This window comes from Canis lupus, chromosome 11 (assembly GCF_011100685.1).
Source record: "Canis lupus familiaris isolate Mischka breed German Shepherd chromosome 11, alternate assembly UU_Cfam_GSD_1.0, whole genome shotgun sequence".
NCBI lineage: Eukaryota > Metazoa > Chordata > Mammalia > Carnivora > Canidae > Canis > Canis lupus.
The window spans coordinates 55228856-55247611 of NC_049232.1; the positions used below are offsets into that span (position 1 = coordinate 55228856).

An 18756-nucleotide genomic window follows, 5' to 3' on the forward strand; every position below is an offset into this window, starting at 1 on the left:
AACTTAGATTATTGAATTTAGATTTTTCTTCTTTTTTGATATATGCATTAAATATGAGGTATTTCCCTCTAAGCACTACTTTTACTACATCCAACAAATCTAAAGAAGTTTTCATTTTTATTTAGTTCAAAAACTTTATCTTAAAGTTTCTTTTTTGTCCTATGTGTTACTTCGAAATATATTGTTTATTCACCACATATTTGGGGATTTTCAAAGTTATCTTTCTGTTACCGATTTCTAGTTCAATTCCACTCAGTTCTGAGAGCAGATGTATGATTTCTGTTCTTTTAAATGTTAAAATGTGTATCATGGCCCAGAATGTGATATATCTGGTGAATGTTCCATGTGAACATAAAAAGAATGTGTATTCTGCTGCTGTAGGATAAAGTAGCCTATAAATGTCACTTCTATCCAGTTGATTGATGGTGTTGTTGAGTTCAATTATGTCCTTACTGATTTTCAGCCTTCTGGATCTTTCCATTTCTGATAGAGGACTATTGAAACCTCCAACTCTAGCAGCGATTCATCTTTCTCCTTGCAGTTCTATCAGCTTTTGCCTCTTATAGCTTGACACTCTGGTGTTAGGCACATATACATTAAGAATTGTTACGTCTTTTTGGAGAATTGACCCCTTTATCATTCTGTAATGCCCTTCTTTATCCCTGAAAACTCTCTTGACTTTGAAGTCTATTTAGTCACAATCAATTCTTTTTAAAAGCAAATTAATTTTTAGTTGAAGTATAATTAATGTTATAATAGTTTCAGGTGTTCAGTATGATGATTCAATATTTCTATACTTTTCTCAGTGCTCATCAAGATAAGTGTGCTCTTAATCCTCCTTATCCACTTCATCCATCGCACCCACCTGCCTCCCCTCTGGCAACCACCTGTTTGTTCTCTGTAGTAGGAGTCCTTTTTTTTTTTTTTTTTGGTCTCTTTCTTTGATTGTTCATTTATTTCTTCAACTCCACATATGAATGAAAAGCTCTGTAAATGCCCCTGCTCCCTACCCCAGCTCTTCTCCCTGCACCCTCATTCCTCTCATAATCCAGAAAAGAGTTGACACCTGGCATGACAGGGCCTCCAGGACCTGCTCAGCCACAGTAGGTCCACTTGCATTGGCCTGGTGCACTTGCCCAGCAGTTATTAAATATTTTTATTATCAGACCCAGACAGGCCTTTTCTGGAGAGCGAGAGAGATGCTGTGGAAAGAACACAGCCTAGGGCCCTTTTCTCAGGAGTGTCCAATCTCCTCAGGGTCACAGAGAAAGCTGACATGCCCTCCTGGGGGCACATGGAAGCAGGAGAAGGAGGAAAGGATGATTTCAACAAGGAAGACTTTCTGGGAGCTGAACTTGTGTAGGGTTTCAGCCAGCAGGGATGATAGGAAGGGTGTTCCTGGCTCAGAGAGTCATTTCAGACAACCAGGGCCCACTGATGGTACATCCTGGTTTATCAGCTGCTGGTGTCCCCTTTCCTCCATGACACATCGTTTCCACCAACTGCTAATTACCTCATTTCCTTCAGAGGCTCTGATTGTCATCTACACCCCCTGGCTGAATTCCTCCAAAACGTGCTGGGGGCCACCTGAGCTCCTCTCCTCCCATTTGCCCTGGTCACTTGCCCAGTGGGGTGGTTTCCCAGGCGTCCTTCTTTGCTCTCTGCTGCTCAGAGGAGAACAATGACTCCATGGAGTTCCAACAGGGAAAGAGAAGCGACAAGTGGAGGGCACATAGGGAGGTAGGGACTCCACTCATCCCTCAGTGAACACTGACTGATGTCCTACTGTGTGCTGAGCATGTGGGCACCGTGGGATGAATAAGGTGCCTTTTTCATCCTACTGAGAGTATATAGTCTGATGGCAGAGACAACACCAGTATGAAAACAACTCTGAACAGAGGAATACAAGTTCCATGAGGGAGGCTATGGATAAATTCTATGAAGTACAAGAGGGCAAGCCATAACTCGCTGGGGCCATCCATATAAAGGCTCCTGGAGAGGAATTGAGAATGGCCTTGAAGGACAGGCAGGGTTTGGACAAGTGAAGTAGAAAGGAAAGGGCACCCCAGGTGGCAGGGACAGGATGAGCAAAGGCAAAGCAGTGGGAGAGCACCAGGCATGCACAGGGAAGCTAAGATCAGCCCCACTGTAAGGGAGCAGTGAGCCTTGAGGCTGAGCAAGGGAGGAGAAGCAGGTAGTAGAGGCTGCTGCAGACTAAGGAGTGTGGAATTCTCAAGTGAGGGGTTCAGGAGCCATGGCGTGTCAAAGGGGAGCAGAGACATGGGAGTCGTGCTTCGTGAAGGAGGTTGTAGAGATCATCTCGCCTGGTCCCTGGCTTGAGAAGCACGAGTGTGCAAGGGACTCTCACTCCCAGTAAGGCCCTATCAGTATTTTAGGTTCTACTCCAGAGAGACTCCAGCCTTGCTCAGGATGACTCATGGGTACCTTTGCTTTGCTCCTGCGTTTCAAGGCCCTTGCGGAGATGCTCAAGGTAAACAAGGTGTTGAAGACGCTGAACGTGGAATCCAACTTCATTTCCGGGGCTGGGATCCTGCGCCTGGTGGAGGCTCTCCCCTACAACACTTCTCTAGTGGAACTGAAAATCGATAACCAGGTAAGATGGACAAAGGTCTCTTTGTGTCCCTCACTACATGATGCTCACGGTGCTGCACTTGCCCTTGTACTGACAGATGGGTAGATGCTGCTGGATGGCGCAGATCCAAGGCCCAGCTTACAGGCACCCCAAAGGTCGCTGGTTCACACCTTCCACCATGCTCATCTTCCTTCTGCACCATGCCCATCAAGTGCCCTGCCAGCTTCTGCTTGCATACTCCTAGTGATGGGAGCTCACTGCTTAGCAAGATCACCCCTACAGTCCTTAGTGAGAACATCCCTCCCACGTCCAGGAGAAATCAGCTTCCTGCAAGCATGTTTATTGGCCTTAATTCTGTTCTCTGCTGCACATGGGACACATCTGGGGCACAGTTCTTATAAACCACTGGAGTCTTCCCCACCAGGCTGAATATCCCTGTTTTCTTCAAACACCCCCACTCCCACCCTACTCAGTGGGCTTTTGAGTCTCCTTACCATCGAGTTTATTCTCTGGGCCAATACTAGTTTGGCCTTTACGTTTATGGGATTACAATTTCTCTGTAACTTCCATGGTTCAGTCATTTAGTATCAGGGCAACTCTTTCACTTCTGACTTTCTAAGATGATGCCGGTTACGATGTCTTACATGTTGCATGTGTTAAAGGTCCAATTGTGGGCTGGGCTCGGTGTGATGTATCTTACACACATCATCTCTGACCTTCCCCAAAACCCTGCAGGATGTGGGTCTTATCTGACCCAGTCTACAGAGGAGAAGGAGCCCCGACAGGCTAAGACAAGCAACTTTCCCAGTGTCAACCACTTAGCACTTTGGGAAGCAGGATTCAAATCCAGGTCTCTGTGACTCCAAAACCCACACTTTCCATGACGCCACATTGCTTTTGATGTTAAAATACTTTATTCTTTATGTCCTCTGGATAGGGAACTTTTATTTTCCTACCTGGAAATGTTTGTTGAATGGTCATATAAATAAGTGCATGGGGAAAAAAAGATGAGAAACAAATTTAACGAAATTGTAAATGGCAGTTGTTCTGGAACTAGACTGATCGTAGGCATCTCTCCTCAACTCCACTTCAGTGATGACACAGTGGTACCTTGAAGTCATTCCTGGTGGGAACATTTACACTATGGAAATTGACAAACACTACAAATTCATTTTTTTTTTTTTCTGAGAGCCTCCATATTGCTACTTTCTTCCAACGACCTACCTTAGGGCCTCTAACCTTCTCCCCAGAGGGAATTAAGTGATCCTCCCCATGTTCTCCTAGCACTTCAGCTTTCCATGAACTTCTCAGATGCTGGTGCTGGTGCTGTATTTGGGCCATCTCTTTATTTCAGTGCCCAGCTCAGAACTTGGCCTCTCAGTGGTGCATGGTAAGCGGGGCTACCCTGGGTGGTTGTGAATGTTGTTCACTGCACAAGGGGCAAGACGGCAAAATCCAACCCACACTCTACTATCCAAGAGATAGTAGACAGCTTGTTTACCCAGAGAAGATACTTTTTTCTAATTCATATAAAGGGGCCCCACAAGTCTGCAGCAGCCTTGTCATGTGAATTTGCTGCACTGGACTCCTGCATCTCTCTCATGCCAGTGGCCTGCTGCTGCATCACCCATCTCCAGCCCCTCCCCACTATCACTCTTTCTGTGGCTGCTGATCCTGCTTTATTGCAGGCAGGAGGGGCAGGTCAGCTGGAAAGAAGGCATGCAGCAGGCTTAGCAGCAGCCCTGGGCCAAGGCCTGGGATTGGCTATTCATGTGACTCCAAGCCTGGCTGGGCAGGGAGTCAGGGTCTACCCAGCGTCAGCTGAAACCTGACTCCTGGGGCAGAATGTTGGCCAAAAGTGACCCAGAGCACCGGCCTCAGGTCATTGTGATGACAGCTGGCAGAGACCGAGCTGCTTACCTTCCCTCTCACTGCTGTCCGAGCTTGCTGCGCCCAGAGACACTGCCAGGTCTGACCGGCACCCTCACTCTCACTGAACACCCTGGCGTGAGAATTCACTTCCCTGAGCCTCAGTTCCCTCACTTTCAAAATGGGGATAGTAAGAACCTCTACTTCTAAGGAGATGAGAGATGTAAACTATGAGGTTGTGAACTTTTATAATTACTCTGAAGGTGACCTAGAGAGTTCACAGTATCCTAAGAGTTAATTTACTGAGGAGGTACCATGTATCCATTATCTCCTTTAATGCTCTCAAAGACTCTTTGTGAGTGGGTATTACAACCCACCTCTGTGTTGCTAATGAGGACACTCAGGCCTGGGCAGGCTCTGTAACCTGCCCATGGTCACACAGTGAGTAAGTGACAGAGGCAAGATTGGAACCCAGGTTGATGTGACTCCACAGTCCATGAACTGTGCCTCTCTGGGCTCTTGACTCCTACTGAAGGTTTGAGTGGGCTTTACTTGGCTTCTTTGCTGGTCCCTTTCACTTGGTGTGAAGCTGGAGCACAAGTCACCTCCCCCCACCATCCTGGGAGCCTCTTTTTTTTTTTGGTTTATCTCATCCTTTGATGAGTGCTGACTGAACCCCAGCACTATGATAGGCTTTGTGAGAAAGAGGCTCTGGCTCTGCCCTCCAGCAGTCCCACGCTAGAAGGGAAGGCAGCCAGGTACAGGAATGATCACTGATCCATCCAGGTGCTTCAGCAAGCCACAGATGGTGGGCCTTTGGGGAAGCAATCTCAGTCAGCAGCAGGCATCATGAAGGGCTTCTTGGAGGTGGTGGAGTTTGAAAACTCCTAGGATGGAGAGTATCTCAGAGAGTGAAGTGGAGGCTGTGGCATCTCAAGTGCAATGAACCATATGAACAAAAAAGAAGGAGAGGGGAAAGCTATGAAGCCCATCCCCTGGAAGAAGCCAGAAAGGGAACTGGGAATCTGAAGGCTCTGAATGGGTAGGTGGAGTGAAAGTGGGCTGTGGGCTGTTCTGGGAAGATGATTCCCAGCTGGATAGGAGAGGATTGAAGGCAGGGTCCAGGGCCTAGGAGACCAGCAGGGGACTGTGACCACCCAGATGGGGGGGACCCATGGGGCAGCGCTCCCACAGGCCTAGAGTCTAGGGAAAGCTACCAGGGCCTCTCACAGTGCATCTCTCCTCTGGTGCCCCAGCTCTGGACTCAGGGGTGGGCCAAAGAGGAGGTGATGAGTGGCATTTGATTTATTCCTCATTCCTGGTTAGTCACCAAGGTCCTCAGAGGCTGCTGCTTTCCCCTCAGCCCTTGGGACTGTAACCTGCATTAGGGAGCCTCTGTCCTCCTTCTTCCTTATACGGCCAACAAAGGAGAAAGGGACTTGAGGAGTTCTACGGGGTGACAGGAGCCTGGCTGGCCAGCTGAAGACCCAAGTCCGAGAACCAGGATCCTGGGGCTGTTTGTTTACCCAGTCATCTCTCTTTATCTCCAGGCCATGGCCTGCTCTGCCTCAAGTGGCCCTGAGCCAGCAGGGAGGTGGGGGGGGGCGGAGGGGGGAAAGAGGCCAGGACCCAGAGCCGAGGGCTTCAAGAAAATGTCTAGTCCTGCCCTCCTTTTGCAGGTGGGAAAACTGAGGATCAAAGAAGGGATGGGACCTGCTGAGGTCACGGATCAAGTTAGGGCCAGCGCTGGGCCAGAACTGAGGTGTCCCGCCTTCCAGACAGGCTGCATTTGTGGGTGGACAGGAGAGGCCCTCAGCCTCCAGGGGCGGGCACTGCATTCGCAGAGCCTGCCAGCCCTCTCCATCCCCAATTGGCCAAATCCAAGTGGTGATCTCTGGCCCTCTGGATTGGCCCTCCTCACTCCCACCAAAGCCACCCCCAGCAGGGCCCCTTCCAGAACCTCAGAGCACAGGGTACCCCCTGCCCTTCAGTGCAGACAGGCCTGAAAACAGGACCCCCACCCAGATGAAGTCACATGCCGTGTCTAGGGCATATCAGCCGGATTTCTCACATTTCACTCCAATATTTGACAGTGAGGATATGCTTTGTATTTTGAAAAGAAGCTAAAGGAAGCGGATTGCATTTCCTTGTTTACCCAGATTGGATTATTTTTCTAGTGCAAGTAAGTTTAGAGAGAAAACAAAAGCCACGCTGGAATAGGATCCTGAAGGTTTTCACACAGGATGACCCCCTTAATTTTAGATTCATGGCAGCTGGTTAAAATTTTTTTTAAATGAGGCTGAGTATAGCTTTTGGTTTTGCAAAAAAAAAAAAAGGGAAACCAAAACAAGCAAAACTTCACCACCAAACATGTTCCCTGCTTTTTGTTCCTTATATATTCAATAGCTTCTAAGCAGCGGTTCTTGGCTTGTGCATAATTTTTGTGTCTGTCTCTGTCTGCATTGAAGTAATTCTGCCCAGAAACATCCAGGATCCAAGAGAGGACAGGCCTGCCTCACTGTCTGTTCCTTGAAATGCCAAGTACAGTCTTTCAGTGACCTCACTTCTCAGGGAAAAATGAGATAGAGTCCGTGGAAATTAGAGAACAACAATATGATGTCAAGAAAATCCTTTTCTTACTCAGCATGAATCAGAATAAAGATTGGTGGGGTGCCTGGGTGGCTCAGTGGTTGAATGTTGCCTTCACTCCGGTTGTGTTCTCAGGGTCCTGGGATCGAGTCCCGCATTGGGCTCCCCACAGGGAGCCTGCTTCTCTTTCTGCCTATGTCTCTGCTTCTCTCTGTGTCTCTCATGAATAAATAAACAAAACCTTAAAAAAAAAAAAAAGACTAAAGATTGGTAACAACAACCATCTTGGATCCATGTCCAATCCCCAGTGAAAGCCGCACTCTGTTCTGAAAAGCCAAAAGCTTTCCAGACAGGAGACAGGCTGACCCAGGGATAACCTGTCTCCAAATCTCTGACACTTGAAGTCATACGAGGATTGAGTCCAAGCTAAGCCTCCGCTCTGTTGTAATCTTGCTGTGTAATGGTGGGGAGGGGCCACTTAATGTACCCATGCCTCAGTCTCCTCACCTCTAAAATGGGAAGGATTCACATACTGGTGCAACGGGGTTGTTAGAGGCTTTAATATGTTGATCCTTAAGGAGTACCTGGCATGTGTCTTCTCTCAATAAGGAGGAGGCGATACTGCTGTTGGTTTATTGTTGTTGTTGTTGCTTGAGGGTTTTTTTTTTTTTTTTTTTTTTTTTTTTTAGAGAGGGGGTGGAGAGGGGCAGAGGGAGATGCGGGGAGAGAATCCTAAGCAGGTTGCACACCCGGTGCAGAGCCTGACGTAGGGCTCAATCTCACAACCCTGAGATCATGACCTGAGCCAAAATCAAGAGTCAAATGCTTAATCAACTGAGCCACCCAGATGCCCTGATATTCCTACTGTTAATTAGACCAGTCGGTGGAGGGGGAGGGGGGCACTGACCTCTGTGAGATTCTAGCTGGTGCAGGAAACAACTTTTATCTCCTTCCTCTCATCCCTGTTCCCTTTCCTACTTATGTTTATTTCTTATTAAAGTGTAACTTCCATAGAGTAACAAACACATCGTAAGTGGACAGATTAATGGATTTATATTATATATTTATATATGGACTTATGTGGTATATTATTATATAATAATGTAGTATATTACATATATATGCACACGTACACACCTGGGTAAACACCAAGATTAAGATATAGGACATTTCCAGCGTCCCATATCCCTCCTCCCAATTAATACCTTCCAAAAGCAATCATGTCTTGATTTCTATCACCATAGATGAGTTTTGTCTGCTCTTATGTATGTGCTGTTTTGTGTCTGGCTTTTTTTGTTCAGCATCGTCTGTTAGTATATCAGTTATCTATAGCTGTGTAACAAATTACCTCCCATAACTTAGCAGCTTAAAATAACAACAAACATGAATAAGCTCACAGTTTCTGAGAGTCAGGAATCCAGGAGCAGTTTGGCCACATGGTTCCAGCCCAAGATTTCTGACAAGACTGCAGTCAAGTACAGCCTGAAGGCCTGACCAGGGCTGGAGAAATCACTTCCAAGGTGGCTTCCTCCATGGCGGCTGGCAGGAAGCCTCAGCTCCTTGCTGTGTAGACCTCTTCAGCAGGCTGCTTGAGTGTCCTCACTATATGGCAGCGAACTTCTCCCAGAGTGAGCAGTCCAGGGCAGAGAAAGAAACAAGCCACAAATGCCTTTTATTAGCCAACCCTGGAAGTTACACAGTCACAGTCTGTTAGAAGTGAGTCAGTAAGCACAACCACCTTCGGAAGGGAGGAGTATCAAAGAATTGGGAGACATACTGTGTAAATAACCAAAATGAGAATCAGCTGTCTTATTTTCCTTTGCTGTATTTTGGCCAGAAAGACCTTTCTAACCAGCAGAGGTACACAAGGATAGAGCGGGTGCCTCAAAGGTGACGTGCTCCCATCCTCAGGGGTGTGGAAGCAGAACAGAACTTAGCAGCTGTGATATGAAGGGAATTTCAAGATCAGCCAGGGTTTGCAACTCTGAACTTGGACTAGATCATTCCCATGGCTCCTATTGTTGTTTTTGTTTTTGTTTTTAAGTGTTCCCAGTTGCCCAACATCTTCTGGACCACAAAGAAAAGGCCATGATTGGCCCCATCAGATGCACAAAGTGAGCTTTCTCATGACCATGGTGCCTCTGGCTGGAATGGGGATCTCAGAGCCACCCACTCAATTCCACCTTGGGCATTGGCTGGTTGTTCATAAGCCAGTGAATCTGGTCGTCTTCTCATCAGGTTGATGATACTTGGCCACAGGAAAGGTGTGAGGAGACAAGAGCCATCATCACTGTTGAGGGGCTTATTAGCATTTGTACCCTCTTGGCGATTTTAACTTAAAATACGCTTGTCTTTCAACCCAGCCATTCCACAGCCCCATGTCCAGCCTTAAGGGTCCCAGCTCCCTCCCCTGCAAAGCCACTGCCACCACTGCTTGTAACAAGGAAAACAGAGCAAGCTAAATATCCATCTGCACCAGGGCATCCCATGAAGCAGTTCAAAGGAATGAGGTGGTTCTCTATGTACTGGGTTAGAAAGATCTCCAGAAATGTTAAATGAAAAAGACAAGTTGTAGAATAGTGAGTATAATATCAATCCATTTAAAGAAAAAATCAAAAATAAAAAATCTGTACATTTTTATTATATACTTCATAGAAAAAAATCCAGGGGAACACACCCCATGAAACTGGTGCCTCCTCTGTAGAAAGTGGGTAGGATTGGGATTAGGGGTGTGAAGGGAAATTCTGATTTTACTCAATCTGCTGGAGTATTATTCGAATTTGTAATAATAAGATTCTATTTATTCACGAGTGAGTGATTCAATTCTCAAGCACATCTGAAGGGAGAGGGATAAGAGTTCCTCCCCAACGCCTTCTCCCTGGCTTGGCTGCCACAGTCGACTGTGGCCAGTCCTGGCATGACCTGCCCTTGGGGGTCAGGGGGCTCCCAATTGCCCCACACCCACTGTCCAGGCGGTCTCCTGATTTTTATATGCCATCCAAGCAAGCCATTCAGGGAGTCACAGAATGTAGGCCCCCAGAGGCCTTAAAGCTTACAGAGCCCAAGCCTTCTCCATTCATAATGACATCCAGGAGACTCTCAAAAGATACTTGCTACCATCTGATCAAACACCTCCAGGACAGGTAGTCCACCACCTTGCCAGGCAGTCCCTTTCAAACTCCATCTGCCTATAGCCCCTCTTCTCAGCCCTACCTCTGCCTTCTGAGCTCTCTCAGAGGCACCCAAGTTAGGCGGGAACTAGGAAAACTCTGGAGCCAACCTCCTGTGTTCAAATACTGGTTCTGTAACTAACTAGCTCTGTGATTTGGGGGGAATGTGTTAATGCCCCTGCTCTTCGTGTACCTTGCCTATAAGCTTCCCAGAAAGCAACCCCAAGGAGAGGCCAGGCTTCCTTCTAAGTGGGATGGGTGGGGAACCTTCTAGGTCCTTCTTGGGCCCTTATATGGCCTCTATACTCTCTCCCAGGCCAAGTGGGCCAGAGCCCAGGGCTGTGCTGAGTCCCCTGAGGACAGGCCCGAGTTCTTCCCGGTTCTTTCAGTAGCCATGACAGATGGGCAATGGAACTTCACCAGTGTCACTCTACCTGCCCAGCCTGGTGTTCCCAGCCCCATTTGAACCCAGGCAGGCTCTGGTGAACTCATAATACCTGGGAGGAGTTCTCCATCAGGAGTCTCAGCTAAGGTCCATGCTCATCTCTTTGGACATAGGGCTAATGTATCCTCTCAGCCCTTCCGTGTTGTTGTGTATCAATGGTGTTCCTATTTTCTCCATTCAATTCAATTCCTCGACCTTGACCTGGAGGTAGTGGGTCCTATATGCTATCTGAGGGCTAGTCTAGGGGGATCACTATTGAATAGAATCTTCTGTGCTGATGGAAATATTCTACATCTGCACTGACCTACCTACACACTTGAAATGTGGCCAGTGCGACTAAGGAACTGAATTTTTAAACTGTATTTAATTTTAATTATTTAAAAATTTGATTAAAAAATGGGCGCAGGATCTAAATAGGTGTTTTTCCAAAGAAGACATACAGGTGGCCAACAGGTACATAAAAGGTTGTTCAACACCACTGATCATCAGGGAAATGCAAATCAAAACTGCAATATTACCTTACACCTGTCAAAATGGCTAAAATAAAAAGGACAAGAAACAACAAGTGTTGGTGAGGATGTGGAGAAAAGGAGACCCTTGTGTGCTGCTGGTGGGAACGTAAATCAGTGCAGCCGCTATGGAAAACAGTATGGAGGTTCCTCAAAAAATTAAAAATAAAACTACCATATGATCTAGCAATCCCACTTCTGAGTATTTATCTAAAGAAAACAAAAACACTATTTCAAAAAGATATCTGCACCCACATGTTCATTGCAACATTATTTACAATAGCCAAGACATGGAAACAAGTTTACACCAATGGATGAATGGATAAGGAAGATGTCTTATATATACACACTATTGAATACTACTCAGTCATAAAAAAGAAAGAAATCTGGCCATGCTCAATGACATGAATAGACCTCGAAGTCGAATAAGTCAGAGAAAGACAGTACTTGTAATCTCACTTACACATGGAACCTAAATAAAAACAAAACAACCAAACTCATAGATACAGAGAACAGATTAGTGGTTGCCAGAGGTGAGAGGTGAGGGGTGGACAAGATGGGTGAAGACCTGGCTGGGACCCCCCAGGACAATACTGGTGAAAGTGAACATTCTTGTCTTGTTCCTGCCCTTAGGGTGAAAGTCTTTAGGCCTTGATATGATGTTAGCTTGCTCTCCATGTCTTTTCAAATCCCTTTAAGTTTATGTTTATTTTTATCTTATTATATAAGGTAACAGGAAACTCAATAAGATACAAAGAAGAAAACAAAAACTCTTCTAAATCCCACCACCACTAGGACATTTCAGGCCTTTTCTAGGCATTAGGCATATATGTGCATATAGAAGATACAGGTCACTTTACTTAAATTTGACCGGTTTGGCTACTGAGCTTTTTTCCTCCCTCTGGTTTCATGGTCATCCTTCTGGGCCTGTGACCAAAGATTTGCATCATCATCTAACAACTGGCATGTTCACTTGTAAAGCTCAACTATCATTTATTTGAGCAACCCTCTCTCGATGAACCTCTAAGTTGCTTCTCTTTCTCCCTAGTATTATAAACAAAACTGATGAATATCCTCATTATATCCTTCCCAACACTATGTATTGTAAGGTTTTCCTTTTCTTTTGTTTTCTTTCAGTCTTTGTCACTAAAGATCTTGGGGGTAGGGAACTAACATGATCAGAGGGAGGTTTTAAAAAATAAACTCTGGGCATTCCCAACTTACTATGTGATCTTAGGCAAATCCATTTCCCTCTCTGGGCCTCTACTTCGTTTGTAAATCAAAGGGATTCCTCTAAGTGACTGGTTACCAAACCTGGCTGTATATTGACATCACCTGGGAGTTTTACAAACCATAGTCACCTGAGTCTTATTTCCAGAGATTCTGATTTAATTAATATAGGGTAGAGCCTAGGGAGTAAGATTTCTAATCTCCTTGAGACTTGTTCATTTGAAGATCCCTCCTGCTCAGAGTTTTCTAGGAAGGCTACTGTGAGGCGGGGGAAAGATCTGTTCTTGGTGTCCAGCAGGCCTGGGTTTGACTCCCAGCTCATTCACTCTGGGCTGTTTGACCTTTCCCCTTCTCCAAACTTTCAATTCCCTGTTCTTGGGGCAGAGGAGGGGGAGTGGGGCATAGTTAAAATCCCCGCCCACCACTCAGAATTTCTGCGCACAGAGAGGATGTAGCTCCTGCACAAATAGGATGAGTGGTGACTACTGTTCTTTTTCTTGATCAAAGAGCCAGCCTCTGGGCAACAAAGTGGAAATGGAGATTGTGAACATGTTGGAAAAGAATGCAACGCTTCTCAAATTCGGCTACCACTTCACCCAGCAGGGGCCCCGGCTGCGGGCGTCCAACGCGATGATGAACAACAATGACCTTGGTGAGTGATCCTGCGCCACCTGCCCACCCGCCTGTCCCCTTCCCACCTGTCCTGGACGGGCCGGAGGGAGTGTGGTATGGAGGGAATATTCCACTGATCCCTTCTCTGAGGGAGTCCTCTCCTTGAGCCAGACTCCTGACTCTCACATTGGTCAGGATTCCTTGTTCTGTGCGCCTGGCCTGCTGCCTCCCCAGGACGGTGCGAGCCGCATCTGCAGGAGCCAATGCTGAGCGCGCTCCAACCCACAGGCTCAGCACAGCTCAAGGCTGGAGCCCCATTGCGCCCAGCTCGCCCTCTTTCTGAGCGAAATCACATGTGGCAGCCAGGGCACAGGCAGTCTTTTCTCTGAGCTCAGAGTCCTCTCCCGACCATTGGGTCTGAGTCTAGTCCCAGCCCCCAAAGCCACTGACCAGCCCAACTGCCCAAAGCCCATGGCCAGCAGCCTTCAACAGGGCCTTCAAGGTAAAAGTTGAAAATGTCGACTTCATAGAAAGTTAAACAGGTTACATGAATTTCATCTCAGTTAAAGGCATAGCTTATATTTTGTCTAGGAAGGAAATGAAAAAAAAGTCATCTTTTTTTTTGAGTATCAGCCGAATAGGTATGCAAGTCAGATGAATGAAAAGGATTGATCAATGACTTACTTACAGGTGCCTATTGTTTTCAAGCTCTGTGCATATTTATGATGTGTATTCCTGCTGGCTGCTAAAAGAATTTGATACAGTGTCCACAAAGGACTATGTCCTCTAAGGCTGTAGGGAAATAGGAGGAAAAAAACAATAAAATGAGTAGGTCTAATATGTTGACATAATTGATCATTATATTTAGCTGTGAGTTTTCTAGAACCAAAGCAAGATGAATCAAGTTACAATACTCTTACTACAGAAGAGAAGGAAACATAATAAGCTTAGAAAGAACGAGAAAAAGGGAAAGAGAAGGAAAGAGAGAGAAAATGAGAAAGGGGAAAGAAAGCTTCTTTCTGGGACTGAATTATGAAATAATTATGTTTTCTAAAGGACAGTGTCTTCGGTGAGCTTTTCATCAAATTCAAGCCCCTTCTACACGTGGGATTTTCGTTTTTTGTTTCTAACACTCGGTAAAATCCCAAGAGCTTAATGCTAAAGCACATTTCAAAGTTCAGGTATGTCACTTTCTAGTGATGACCTGGAAGGCCCAGAAGAATGGAGGGGAGTGTGTAGGTGTATAGGCACAAAGCAGGTACTTGCAGAACCTATTCACAGATAACCGCAGAGCTACGCACATGCACGCACTTCAAATTGAGTTAATTGCACAAGCATTTGTCAAAGTCCTGTAGGACACTGTTGAAGATACAGGTTCCAGCTCTTGAGGATATCATAGTCCAGAAGTTATTCATTCATTGCTCACTCTAGGTGCCACTTTTTTCTAGAGTTGCAGGTCTAGAGAAGTCCATGAAATAAAGAAACAAAAATGCACCTACTATCCTGGTTTATCTGAAGTGCCCTTATTTGGAATAAGCACAAACACAAATAATTACAAATCATTACTGTGGTATAACCGAGGTGATGGCTACACTGATCTGTTGAGGAAGGCTGGCCATCCGGCTTCAGAGCCAGCACTTCAAAGCTCTGAGTTCTATTCTGCTGTGCCATAGCCTCACATTTTCCCCTCCCAGTTTAGATTAAGCTTCTTCTGTGCCCCTGACTGCCTATCCCAGTGCTAATCCAGTGGCAAAATGGCTGGAGGCCTTTTCTAGGGTCAGCAGTTCCAGATGATCAGGGGTACCGGAATTAGCTGCAGGCTGGATAGCCTGGCCCTTGAGGACTCTCCCAGTCCTGAGAGTCTACGACTCCAAAACCACGGCCCAGAGCCTATCTCCAGCAGCTTCTGAGGTTATAGCTGGGTCCTAGGGTGCCAGAGCTGGAAGGGCCTTCAGACTCACCCCCACCCAGTTGCCTTTTGGGGAAACTGAAGCCTGGGAGGTACTGGCCTTCTAGGAAGGGGCTCAGCCAAGTCCCACCCATTGTTAGTTGCTGCAGACACTTTCGGAGCAACTTTTGTGTGCCTAGGACTGTGCCTGGGGACGTAAAGGGCAGCAAAGAGGCTAGTTCCTTGACTCCAAAACCTTTACAACCTTTAAGGAGAGAAAAGACTCAAGGGCATGCCGACAAATTCAAGAATGCACCTCCCTCTCTGTGTCTCTCATGAATAAATAAATAAAATCTTAAAAAAAAAAAAAATGCCTGCAAACTGTGCCTAAACAATGTGAAAAGTGACTCGAGAAGAAAGAGTGTGGTTAAGTAAAGCATCCCTGTTGTGGGTGGGCCTTTAGCCAGCTTTGCAGGGAAGAAAAATTGTGGGGAGGTCAGGAGGTGTTCTTGGGGTGGGATGGGGGGCTGCTAGCACAGGCAAGGAGGGGCAACATTGAGTGCTGGTTGGTGAAGTAGGATTTCTAGCTTTAAAGGCCAACTTGTGCCTATCTGCTAATATTTGTAAAAGAAACGCTTCTGGTTCTGATCATGCACCAACTTCCTCCAGCAAAAGAGAGGTCCTTTCTCTCCAACACAGTATTTTCATCCCGCTCTTGGTGCTCCGATGAAGCAGACAGGCTTCCATGCTTTCCAGCTGAATATTTTCTCCCGAGGCCTGTACCTGACCACTGTGGTGGTTCGCAGTGTTTGCTGCAGGGGCCCCAGTGGCAGTGAGCCCAGAGTGGACGGGCCCAACCTCTCCAGCTTCCTTCTCACTCCTGCCTGCACTGTGCTGGCTTCTGGTACATAGCCGGCCATGGGACAGGGTATGGGGGGGGGGTGCCTGCCTGCAGGGTGCGTGGGCTCTTCCTTGGGGGATATTCCATCCCCAAGGCCAGAGGTCAGCCAGCACCTCTGCAGACATTCTGACTGGCGTGCCTTCGGTCCTGTGCACTGAGCTGCTAGCAGAGTGTTGTGTGGGAACGAGCAGGGTACCCGGGACGCCGTGGGGTCAGGCAGGAGCCGTGAGTCCCCGTCTGTTTTCTCACAGCGATACCTCAGATGACTCCTACCTCTACACTATTTATAGCTGAGAGGCTAAGCATGGCTCTCAGGTCCTGTAAATCTGCCCCTGAAGCTCTCTGCACTTAATGAAATCTGAATTGCCAACTCCAAGTTAAGACCATTGGAAGTGTGGAAGTGGGGAGGGGAAGAAGGCTAACATGTTTAAAAGCAGAAGACTTTTCTAACAAGCATCCCAGACACGGTGCACCCCAAATCAATTTCATCATTTTCCCCCAAAACCACCTCAGGAAAGGGTATTGCTTTCCTCACGGCCATCCACGCCTCTGTATATGCTGCCCCACACCCCAGCCAGTCAGTGACCTCCTGGCCATCCTCATTGCCCTGCCTCATGTCAAGTCCTCAGCACATTCGCCTTGTGTCCTGCAACTTCTGTGCGCTGGCCAGCGTCTCTCACGAAATGCCCATCGCAAAGTTTGTTCAGTCATTTTGCTTAGAACCCTTGCTGGGCTCCCACTGCTCTCAGGTGAGAGTCCTCGACATGGCTCACACGTCCCTTAATAACCATCGCTGACAGTAACAGCGTTTCCTGTGTGCCAGGCGCTACTCTGAACACTTCCTATCTTGTTCACATGAGGCTCCCAACAACCAGGTGAGTTAGATCCTATTATTATCTCCATTCTGCAGTAAGGAAGTGGAGGTCCGGAGAAGGAGCTAAGGTTACCTGCAGTCAAGGGGTGGGAATGGGGTTTGAGCTGCAGTCTGAGGTCGGAGCCTGTGCCCCCAGCCTCCCCTTGTAGTGAGGCCGTGCTGGACTTCTCTGTTGACACCCCTGACAAGCCACACTCTCACCCCGTATTAGCACCAACCAGTCCAGGGAGTCTGAGTGCCTCCCAGTGACCCAGGCCAAAGTATCCCTGTAGAAGGCCACCACTCTTGACCCTCTCCCCTCCTCAGTCTATCCCTTTATCCTTCAGGATTCCGTGCACATGTTCCCTGCCATCCTTCTGACCATGTCATTCATTATGCCTTGTACTTGAGAGACAGCTACCAGGGTAACCTGTGCCATTTTATCAAACTTCCCCTTGGTATAGCTTGGTGCCATTAAACCAGATCTCTATTGTGGCCCTTGTGCTTGGCATAGAATAGCACTCAGTAAGTGCTATTGAACATATAAATGGATTTAAAATGCCTCCCAAACACATAATGGAGGTGTTCAAGCTTGGCAGGAAGCAGCAGAAGGGGCTTGAGCAGCGATTGGTCTAGAGGACTCTAGATTCTTTCTCTGGCTCTGACAGTGTACAAGTCTGGCAGTCTGCAACGAGAAGGACTTTGCTTTAATGGAAATAAAAAGCAGAGTGAATTGAAGGAAGATGTTAGGAGACTTGGCTTCTGCTTCCAGTTCTGTCACTTATTCACTGGGACTTGGGCCAAGTTACTCCCCTCTTGGCCTTAATTTCCTTCATCATTAAAATGGAGAAAAATAATCCCTAAGTAGGTGGATGCCTTGCCCATCTCCCCATCCCGTCCCAGTGAGAGCCAGTGCTAGGGGAACTGCTCAGCTCGTGCCCAGGGCACACAATGAGGGCACGTGGGAGAGAAAATTGGGGTCCCCGCCTGTACCCCGAGCCACAGACTGAGGACTCAGGTTCCTGTTTTGATTCTGCCACTAGCTCTTAGGGACTCTAGCTCCCTTTTGTTCTCCAGGGGAAAGAAGCTGATAGCCTTGTGAGAATCCGATGTGTAAGCCCTATGTAGATGGACCCAGACTGTACAGAGGTGCCGGACTGAGGCTCCAGATGGGTCACACACCTTGGTTCTCATACCAGCTTTATGGGTTTGAGCAAGAAACGTAGCCTGCCATGCTCTGCTCCTCTGTAACATGGGAGAGGAAACAATGCTGACATTCCAGAATTGGCAGTGGGCCTCCAGTGAAGTATTGTCAAAGAGGTGTAATGAGGACTGCTCTGCTGGGCATACTTGCATACCTAACACAGTGATACTTAAAAGTCTGGCTCGCGTAAACCCTCTGGTCACTTTGGGCAAAACTTTTCTGCTCTTTGGGTTTTGGTTTTTGTTCCCTGACATTTTCTCCCAAGCTGCTGGACATCCTGATAGTCTCCAGGGCCTGGACTGGACAGTGTCTTCTCTCCAGGACTCGGTCCACCGGTTTGCATTCATTATTCTTCTGGCAAGGAGTGAAGGGGGATGGGTAGGAGCACAGGGACAGGCTGGATTCTAGGCCCCAGACTGGGTGACCTGTGTGCCCCTGCTCCCAGCCACAACCTGAGTACCACTCCTTCCTGGGTGGTTCTGCTCTATATGCTGTCATGCACAAGCTCATATGCATTGATCTGGTGGCCGCAGGTCTACCGGCCCAGCTCGAGAACCGAAGACCTCTAAGTATAGACAGACTTTTCCTCTTCTGCAATAGCTACCTGTCTCTGCCACGCCAGCAGCCTCCTTGACTGCCACCTGCCGGTTCTACCGACTTTTTTTTACTTTCTCTTGTGGTTGATCTGGCTTGCTGCTTGGTCTTCATCTGCAGACACTGTAATTCATTTCAAAACACTCTCCCTTATTTACAACAAAGGGCCCCCTCTTCCCTCTCCATCATCCTACAAGTAATGACTCCAGCCTGCAACCTCCTGGCCAATGCTTTCGTCTTTATGGCATTTAACTACTTTGTTGTGTGAACAGTATTTGAGCTTCTGTTGTCTTGCCCAT

The 18756-nt window shown here is 47.3% G+C and overlaps 1 protein-coding gene and 1 long non-coding RNA gene across 3 annotated transcripts in view; one reads left to right on the forward strand and one right to left on the reverse strand.

The window, feature by feature from the left end:
• LOC106559495 overlaps positions 1 to 13811 on the reverse strand; it is a 32458-nt gene extending 18647 nt beyond the window's left edge. For both annotated transcript variants that reach the window (XR_005367028.1, XR_005367027.1), the window contains exons 1-2: positions 13706 to 13811; positions 8449 to 8668 (exon numbers count right to left, since the gene is read on the reverse strand). This is a non-coding gene — a long non-coding RNA (uncharacterized LOC106559495). The remainder of the gene's footprint in view (positions 1 to 8448; positions 8669 to 13705) is intronic.
• Positions 1 to 18756, forward strand: part of TMOD1 (tropomodulin 1) — an 81200-nt gene that overhangs the window by 60338 nt on the left and 2106 nt on the right. Inside the window, exons 8-9 of the mRNA XM_038552903.1 lie at positions 2471 to 2614; positions 12913 to 13057. Coding sequence (XP_038408831.1) covers positions 2471 to 2614; positions 12913 to 13057 — 289 coding nt within the window. The remainder of the gene's footprint in view (positions 1 to 2470; positions 2615 to 12912; positions 13058 to 18756) is intronic.